Source organism: Lynx rufus, unplaced genomic scaffold (assembly GCF_022079265.1).
Source record: "Lynx rufus isolate CCGP_SWC_20201006 ecotype Redwood Valley unplaced genomic scaffold, mLynRuf1.p SCAF_9, whole genome shotgun sequence".
NCBI lineage: Eukaryota > Metazoa > Chordata > Mammalia > Carnivora > Felidae > Lynx > Lynx rufus.
The window spans coordinates 62,488,368-62,498,040 of NW_025814897.1; the positions used below are offsets into that span (position 1 = coordinate 62,488,368).

Here is a 9,673-nt window from a genome sequence, read left to right on the forward strand (position 1 = left end):
TGATTACATCTTTGTAATATAGCTTAAAATTCGGAATCTTGATGCTTCCAGTTTTCTTTTTTTTTTCAGGATTGCTTTGGGCGTTCGGGATCTTTTGTGGTTCCATACAAATTTTAGGATTATTTGTTCTAGCTCTGTGAAAGATCTTGGTGGTATTTTGATAGGGATTGCATTAAATGTATAGATTGTTTTGGGAAGTATAGACATTAAGCAATGTTTGTTCTTCTAATCCATGAGCATGAAATGTTTTTCCTTTTTTTTATTTATTTATTTATTTATTTATTTATTTATTTATTTTTTCAACGTTTATTTATTTTTTGGGACAGAGAGAGACAGAGCATGAACGGGGGAGGGGCAGAGAGAGAGGGAGACACAGAATCGGAAACAGGCTCCAGGCTCTGAGCCATCAGCCCAGAGCCCGACGCGGGGCTCGAACTCACGGACCGCGAGATCGTGACCTGGCTGAAGTCGGACGCTTAACCGACTGCGCCACCCAGGCGCCCCGTTTTTCCTTTTTTTTGTGACCTCTTTAATTTCTTTCATAAGTGTTCTATAGTTTTCAGAGTAAACCTCTTTAGTTAGGTTGATTCTTAGGTATCTTTACAGAATTTTTACAGAACTTTTGGATCTTATCTCAGGTAAGAATTCTAAAATTCTTTTGAAGTGAGAACAATTGGGTGAACTTCACGTCCCCTCTAAAAAGGAGGGTCTGTGGGGCACCTGTGTGGCTCAGTCAGTAAAGCATCGGATTTTGGCTAAGGTCATGATCTCATTGTTCATGAGTTCGAGCCCTGCATTGGGCTTTGTGCTGACAGCTCAGAGGCTGGAGCCTGCTTCGGATTCTGTGTCTCCCTCTCTCTCTGCTCCTTCCCTGCTCATGTTGTCTCTCTCTCTCTAAAAAATAAATAAACATTAAAAAAAATAAATAAAAAGGAGGGTCTGTGAGTCCTCAAGACTGGACTTCAGTAAGTTAAGAATGATGAATCTGACCTCACTCGTAAGGATCTCTCAAGGTGAGATGGCTCCAGGAAGAGATGCCTCTTTTACTCTTTTCTCTTTTGTTATTGGCATAATCTCAATCTATGGCCCAGTCACTCCCAGAAATCTCCCCTGGTTTACTCACTTGTAAACCCCTGATCTATGGCTTTCTTCTATTCCCATGGCACGCTTCACTTAGAGACTTCATACTCTTGGCCTGACTGGTCATAATTTAAAGCAGACAAAATAGACTGAGATGGCTAAGTTTTATAATTCAACTAAAGGATGTGGCCAATCAATAAAGCAGGAAGACAGCTTTATATGAGAATATTAATAACAACATTATAATTATAAATAATTGTAAACCATAATTATAAATAATTGTAAACCAACTAAATATTCAGCAAAGAAGAATCAATGAATAAAGTATAATATCTGCATTCAAATAATTTAATTAATTGTGGTATCTTCACTCATTAAAATGTATATGTCTCATAGTACCTCTATTGAGTAATAATAAATATACAATTTTAGAAGTAATAAGTACTTCACCAGACCTACATGCAAAACATGAGTGTATCTCATAAATATAACGTTGAGAAAAATAAAGATTTGTAAACTGGCATGGCATAACACCATTTACAAAGAGCTTAAAAATATATGTTCCAAAAATATATGTTACAATGTTATTCATTAAATTAGGATTCACATTTATGTGGTAAAAATATTTTTAAGAAGTATAAAATGTTGAAGGAGTTATAATGATACAATTCATCTTTCAAAGATAAAAAAAACTCCACAAGTAAACTACTTGCCCCACAAGTAAAGAGCCCCAAGGCTCTTACTCTTTTTGTAACATTTCTTATTTTTTAAATTAATTAATTAATTAATTAAATGTTTAATTTACATCCAAGTTAGTTAGCATATAGTGCAACAATGATTTCGGGAGTAGATTCTTTAATGCCCATCCCCCCTTCTACAACCCCTCCAGTAACCCTCTGTTCTCTATATTTGAGAGACTCATGTGTTGTCCCCCTCCTTGTTTTTATATTATTTTTGCTTCCTTTCTTTTATGTTCATCTGTTTTGTATCTTAAATTCCTCATATAAGTAAAGTCATATGGTATTTGTCTTTCTCTGACTAATTTTGCTTAGCATAATTCACTCTAGTTCCATCCACATAGTTGCAAATGGCAAGATTTCATTCTTTTTGATTGCCAAGTAATACTCCATTATATATATAGATATGTATATCACATCTTTATCCATTCTTCCATCAATGGACAGTTGGACTTTTTCCATACTTTGGCTCTTGTTGATAGTGCTGCTATAAACATTGGAGGGCATGTGCCCCTTCAAAACAGCATACCTGTATCGTACCCCTTAGATAAATACCTAGTACTGCAATTGCTGGGTTGTAGGGTAGTTCTATTTTTAATTTTTTGAGGAAACTCCATCCTGTTTTCCAGAGTGGCTGCACCAGTTTGCATTCCCACCAGCAGTGCAAAAGAGATCCTCTGTCTCCACATCCTTGCCAACATCTGTTGTTGCCTGAGTTGTTAATGTTAGCCATTCTGACAGGTGTGAGGTGGTATCTCATTGAGGTTTTGATTTGTATTTCCCTGATGATGAGTGACGTTGAGAATTTTTTCATGTGTCTGTTGGCCATCTGGATGTCTTCTTTGGAAAACTGTCTATTCATTTCTTTTGCCCATTTCTTCACTGGATTATTTGTTTTTTGGTTGTTGAGTTTGATAAGTTTGATAAGTTCTTTATAGATTTTGGATACTAACCCTTTATCTGATATGTCATTTGCAATATCTTCTCCCATGCTGTCAGTTGCCTTTTAGTTTTGTTGATTGTTTCTTTTGCTGTGCAGAAGCTCTTTATTTTGATGAGGTCCCCAAAGTTCCTTTTTGCCTTTGTTTCCCTTGCTTCCAGAGACGTGTTGAGTAAGAAGTTGCTGTGGTCAAAGTCAAAGAGGTTTTTACCTGCTTTCTCCTCTAGGATTTTGATGGATTCCTGTCTTGCATTTAGGTCTTTTATCCATTTTGAGTTTATTTTTGTGTATGGTATGAGAAAGTGGTCTAGGTTCATTCTTCTGCATGTTGCTGTCCAGTTTTCCCAGCACCACTTGCTGAAGAGACTGCCTTTTCCACTGGATATTCTTTCATGCTTTGTTGAAGATTAGTTGGCCATACATTTGTGGGTCCATTTCTGGGTTCTCTACTCTGTTCCATTGATCTGAGTGTCTGTTTGTGTTGCCGTGTAACATTTCTTAATCTATATTGTGAATATATGGATACATCCTATATTATTCTGTATAACCTTTCTGTTTCTAACAGATGAAAATAAGAGTAACCCATATTATCATTGACAGGCTTGAAAATATCATGAGTTATATGAAATATACAGAGTTATTTCTATATAGTTATATTATCTATAATCCATATTTTCTCCATGGTTTGGAGATACTGTCTTTATTATGTAACGTATGGTATATGGACTTAGGCATTTGTATTGATGCTATTCTGCTCAAATAATCTGCCTGTGCCTGTACCATACCTTATTTATGGTATGGTGCCTGTACCATAAATTATTTAAAGTACAACCATGTTATGATACATTTTAATATCTAGTAGGACAATAGTCCCTTTGTTATATCATTATTATTTTCAGATATTTGTTATTCCAGTTGAATTTCAGAATTATTTTGTCAAGATTACAAGGAAAGTGAATAATTGAAATTTGTTTGGATTGGCACTGATTTATGAATTCATTTGAAGGAGAAGGCATAGCCTTCAAATATAGTTCTGTTTGGGGCGCCTGGGTGGCGCAGTCGGTTAAGCGTCCGACTTCAGCCAGGTCACGATCTCGCGGTCCGTGAGTTCGAGCCCCGCGTCGGGCTCTGGGCTGATGGCTCGGAGCCTGGAGCCTGTTTCCGATTCTGTGTCTCCCTCTCTCTCTGCCCCTCCCCCGTTCATGCTCTGTCTCTCTCTGTCCCAAAAATAAATAAACGTTGAAAAAAAAAAATTAAAAAAAAAAAAAACAAATATAGTTCTGTTTTTGGTTTTTATGACACTAGAAAACAAAACCATGTAAGATCTCATAAATTATGACACATAATTAGTTCATATTTAAAATAAATTATTTTGTTTGCTTATTCACTAACTTATTCATTTATTTGACTCTTCTAATCTGCCCACTAATGCCAAGCATGATGCTAGTGACTGGGATACAGGATTTTGGAAGAAATCAGACCAGGGCTATTCTCGCTGGGTAGTGTGATTATCCAAAGAACAAGATTAAAAGTTGTGAAAGAGAGGTCAAGGATGCAGTACTATGTCAGCACTTGATAGGACTTTGGGGACACTCTACAAGAAGAGATTCTTTAGAGGTTCTATGCAGGGAATTCACCGGACCATGGATGTAAAAGTGAGAAAGCAAGGCTAGGAAGAAAGGATTCTTTCTGGTTGCTACCTGTCATTGTCATCCATCAGGATCTCGCTGGGACAGAGAAGAAAGAATGACTGATGCAGGATTCTGACGTGGTACCAGAGCACAGCTTTCTGCAGGGAAAGCTGTGTGGATATGACTATGATCAGGTACCCTGGTGCTTGTCTACATTTGTTGATGATTCTTTCTGTTGATGTATTGATTGTTCCAGGCTCTTCATTCTGCCACTCCTTCCCTCAGCCCCTGCTTTACTTTTGCTGACACCTGACTTTGACCAAGTTTCCCTACAGGGCTAGGCTAAGGCAGAACTTGCACTACAATTTAGATATCTCAATTTAAAATTCTATTTTAATGTTTATTTATTTTTGAGGTAGAGAGAGAAAAATTGCATGAGCAGGGGAGGGGCAGAGAGAGAGGGAGACACAGAATCCAAACAGTCTCTAGGCTCTGAACTGCCAGCATTGAGCCCCATGTGGGGATCAAACTCATGAACCACGAGATCATGAGCTAAGCTGAAGTCCAATGCTTAACTTACTGTACCAGCCAGGTGCCCCAACAGATTACAATTTAGAATCTAGCCCTTTGAGTCTTACTTCTGAATTGTCTTTGTATGATTTTGAGAGTAGTTGGACCTGTCCTTTGCATTATGCAATGGACGTGTTAGATTATTTTGGGCAAATTTTCTTCCTCTGACCTAATGAAAAACAAATATGCTATATCTTGACCCAGAAGCTGAGGGGATGCTGGGATATGAGAAGTGGGATTGCAGAACATACCCTGAGGGAACGTCTATGGTAAAGCCATTGGCCTAGGAAACACGTTAGAGTAAAAAACCTGGAAGACAATAAGGACAGATGGAGCTAGAGCTGCTAACATTTTACCAGGGTATCCAACAACAGGGGCTGTACCTCTGATGCCTTCAGGAGCATGACTACCCCAGTCATGGAGTAAGGTCCTACCGGCTTCCCACACTTACACATATCTGGGAAAGATAAGTATAAGTATCTTTGGAATACAAGCGGCCAGGACCTCCTCTACTTCCAGATTTAGCTTTAATTTCACTGTCTCCTCTCAGGCTCCTCCAGGACTGTCAAAGACTGGAACATGCCCAGAACTGCTAGGGTCAACCAGCCTCATCCCCTGGGAGCTTAGGGAAACCTCCAGGGTCAAGTTTATCCAAAATAGCAGTGGTGCCTTGAGAGTATGCATTTGGGAAGGAGGGAGTAGCAAAGAGCTAATTCTGGGCACCTAGGGGGACTTTCCTTAGGTTACTTAAAGGGCCATACCATGGATTGTGCGTGCCGAGAGTGATGAGTGGAGACATGCCGGGCACAGAGTGTGTTCCCCACGAGCCACACGGATGTATGTGTAGATATAGCAACATACAGCCACACACACTCACACACACACATTTGAAGAAGGTGTCCAGGACCAGCTTCCCACACTCTGCCTGCCTCCTATTCTGGTAAGTGGTTCAGGTGAGGTGGCTTCGCACTTCCATCCTGGTATCCTGGTCTCAGGTTCCCAGAGCCCTGTCACTTGCTTCATTCCTGGTCCTCACTGAACAGCTCTTTTGTGGACTTATTTCATCTTAAGTGAGCTGAGAGTGGTTTTGAATACTCTGTCACAGTGGTTGGTATTTCTATCCACGTTTGCCGCACAGGCTTCAAGTGACATTCTCTAAATGGATACACATTCAAAATTACACATAATAATTTTTGTGAAAATGATGTCTTGTGTGAATAATGATTCAGTTCATCATGAATAACACATTCAAAATGAAATATGTATTTGTCAGATGTTACACCACATTATTATAACTCTAACACGACAGCATTCTACTATACTACATGACATATGTTAGCTTGATTCCAGAATCATTTTTGAGTGTCTACACATTCCACCTTTTGAGTTTTCCATTTTGAAAACATTGATTCTTTTGAAATTTGAGGCTCATGAAGTTTTTTTTTATTGTTCTTCTCAGGTATTTCCCCAAAGAATCACCATGACCGTTTGCAATGCGTCCCTGGGTCACCCACCTTTCTTCATTCTCCAAGGCATTCCTGGGATGGAGGACAAGCACAGATGGATCTCTGTCCCCTTCTCTTCCATGTACTTCATCACCATCCTTGGGAACTGCACCATCATCTTCACCATCTGCACCGAGCGCTCCCTGCACAAGCCCATGTTCCTTCTCCTCTGCATGTTGGCCCTCACAGACCTGGGCATGTCCACTACTACCATTCCTAAGGTGCTGTGCATCTTCTGGTTTGGCCAGAGTGAGATCAGCTATGTGGGCTGCCTGGTCCAAATGTTCTTCATCCACTTCATATCTGTGTTGCAGTCAGCCATCCTGATGACCATGGCCTTTGACCGTTATGTAGCCATCTGTGAACCTCTGCGTTATGCCACCATCCTTTCCAATAGTCGCATTGGGCTCATTGGCCTGGTGAGTTTAGTGAGAGCCATCCTTTTCATTCTGCCCATGCCTGTCCTCCTCCAGAAGATGCCCTTTCGTGTAAATCACGTCATCCCCACCACCTACTGTGAGCACATGGCTGTGGTGAAGATGGTGTGTGTGGACACCACAGTCAACAGGATATATGGTCTGGTGGTGGCCTTGTTGGTTGCTGGGCTGGACATCTCAGCTATTGCTTCATCATATGTGCTTATCATCCGGGCTGTACTGAGACTGTCTTCTAAGGAAGCCCACCACAAAGCAGTCAACACCTGCACCACACACATTTGTGTCATGCTTATCTCATACACTCCCTCGCTGTTCTCTTTTCTCACTCACCGCTTTGGTAGGGGAATTGCACCCCATGTGCACACCATTCTTGGGAACCTCTACTTCCTTGTTCCTCCAATGCTCAATCCTATTATTTATGCAGTGAAAACCAAAGAGTTTCGGGACAAACTGACCAAATACGGGTGCTGGAAGAAGGACCCTGTAACCATAACCCATGGTCAGAAGCCTGTCTGATCATCCAGCAGTAGTGGGTATGAGGAAAAAATGTTTAGTGGAGGCAGTTCCCGGGAGTATTGACTAGTGATGAGATATGTCGTATTGGGCAGATTGACTGCCCCACTCTTGGACAGAGAGGCTATGTCACAGGAGACCTCCTTGCTCTCAGTGACTCTAAAGGTCTAAAGGAAGAATTGTTGCCTATGAAGTTAGAATAATGACATATTCTCTCCTTTCTTGACATGACAGTTGGGAAAGTTATATTGATCATGTTTTTAAAAGCACTTTCAACAAAACACACAGAGTGCATAGAAAAAAAGTTAGGATGCTTCCATATGGAGACAACATCGAGCAAAAATAACTGGCCCACAACTTTACCATGTATGAGCGAGAATTATGTGGGTGTGAGCATGCATTTGTATTTGTTTGCTTCAGGGGAAACGGGGGATGGAGATTGGGGGCAATGAGAAAGGACAAGGAAGAGTAAATTAATATTTACAGTCACTGCTTTATTTTCTCTGCTAGTTCACCCTACGTTTGGGTAAGAGACTGGTTATTTCCATGAAGAACAAAGGAATATGCACAGGAGACCTGAGCTGCCAGTCTCAGACAGCTCTCAGAGGAAAAGGTTAAAGGAGAAGCTCCTGACCGTAAAGGTTTACAAGCATTGGACCTAATTTCCTACTTGTAGAAACTCCCAGAGTCAACTGTTCTGCTCCTCTGAATGAATTCACTGTTTGACAAGATTCTCTCACAAAGAAAATGTCTGAGAATGCCCTGCTAATAGTTATAGCTACAAAAATCGATTTTATGCTGGAAACCTTTGAATGCAGACCTCTGTAAGGCAATTTCTATGGGTGCCCAGGAGGACGTCCTGAACAGGTACTCATGGCAGCTGTGGAGTTCAGGTCTTGTGCCCACGTGTGGGAATTCATTAATTCAGAGGATATCGTTTCTCATTCTAGAAGGTTATTGTAGATATAGTGGTGAATCTTGTAAATTTCATGAAGCTGAAACCAGAAAGATTCTGGTGTTGTTCATCATATTGTATAACTAATATATGAGGCAGAATTCAGTAAAAATGATGCCTATGGTTAAAGCCACATGACCACTATTTAAGTGAGTGTCTTACAATAGTTTACCAGGAGGGAAAGAAATGAACCTTCTCCAGAGTGTTGTGCCTGCGGTAAGAAATAATAACAAATGTTTCCAGCATGCTGAACCGTTGGATACCAAGGGCTAGGACATTTCAGAACTTGAAATAAAGGGCACAGGCTTGAGGCGGATAAAAAATGAGGATTGAACAGGAAATGCCTTTTCTATGAATGGAAGAAATAGGAGCAGTAGGTTTGAGGAAGAGTCCTGCCTGTCTGGTTAGAGGACCAAGGTCAGATAGTTAATCCTCTACAAAACAGACCAAATTCAAACCAAAGCCAAACTATTCAGCTCAATGGCTTATGATGTAAATGACCTATATATGTCAGTAGTGAAGGGGACTGAGGCATTCATTAGCCTGAAGAGCTGTGATAACAGGAGGCTTAGTTTTTGCTGAGATCTGAGAGTGATTTTCTTTTAATCTTATTTGAAAGGATTTGAGGTTCAGAAGGGAATCCACCTGCTGTAAATATTTTTTTGTTTTGTTTTGGTGAGATATTCTCTAAACATGAGTAGCTTTATTTTGTTTTGTTTTTGGGTTTTTTTTTTCTTGCTGAAATTATGGGCTAAAGATTTATTAAGGTCTGAACACAGCACACCTTGGGAAAATGTACTGGGAAATTGGCAGCAGCACCTGGTTCTGTGAAAACTTGGGAAACTGAAAATCAGAGAAGGCATGGAAAGGAAGCCTGACTGTGTTTCTTTTCTCACTGGTATTTTTCTTCTTCACAAGTGTTATTAATCTATGGTTGATTGTGTTTACTGCAGTATGACTTCTCTCCTGTGGCCTTGACTTCTCTCCTGTGGCCTTGCTGAAAATGTGACAGTTGATATTACTGGACAACGAACTGGTTCCAAACTCCGGTTCAGCTGCATGCTGCTTGAAAAATCAACACTGGAGAGATAAATGATGGTGGGTGAGGAAAGATTGCTTTATTCCAGAAGCAAGCAACCCTGGAAGATGGTGGACTAATGTCTCAGAGACTGTCTTTCCTGTCCAGGTATAACTAGAGGGATTTAAAGGAAGGCATAGTGCAGGTAGGGGGGCTATGTGCAGGAGAAACAGGTGCCCAGGCATTTTTTTTGTATGCAGACATGACCCTGAACAGACCTGCTGGCA

The 9,673-nt window shown here is 40.4% G+C and overlaps 1 protein-coding gene across 1 annotated transcript; it reads left to right on the forward strand.

Moving 5' to 3' along the window:
- The first annotated feature begins 238 nt into the window (after positions 1-238).
- Positions 239-7,416, forward strand: LOC124505081 (putative olfactory receptor 52P1). The gene is made up of 2 exons (XM_047070834.1): positions 239-245; positions 6,395-7,416. The coding sequence occupies exons 1-2, from the start codon at positions 239-241 to the stop codon at positions 7,414-7,416; spliced, it is 1,029 nt and encodes a 342-aa protein (XP_046926790.1).
- Positions 7,417-9,673: the final 2,257 nt, after the last annotated feature.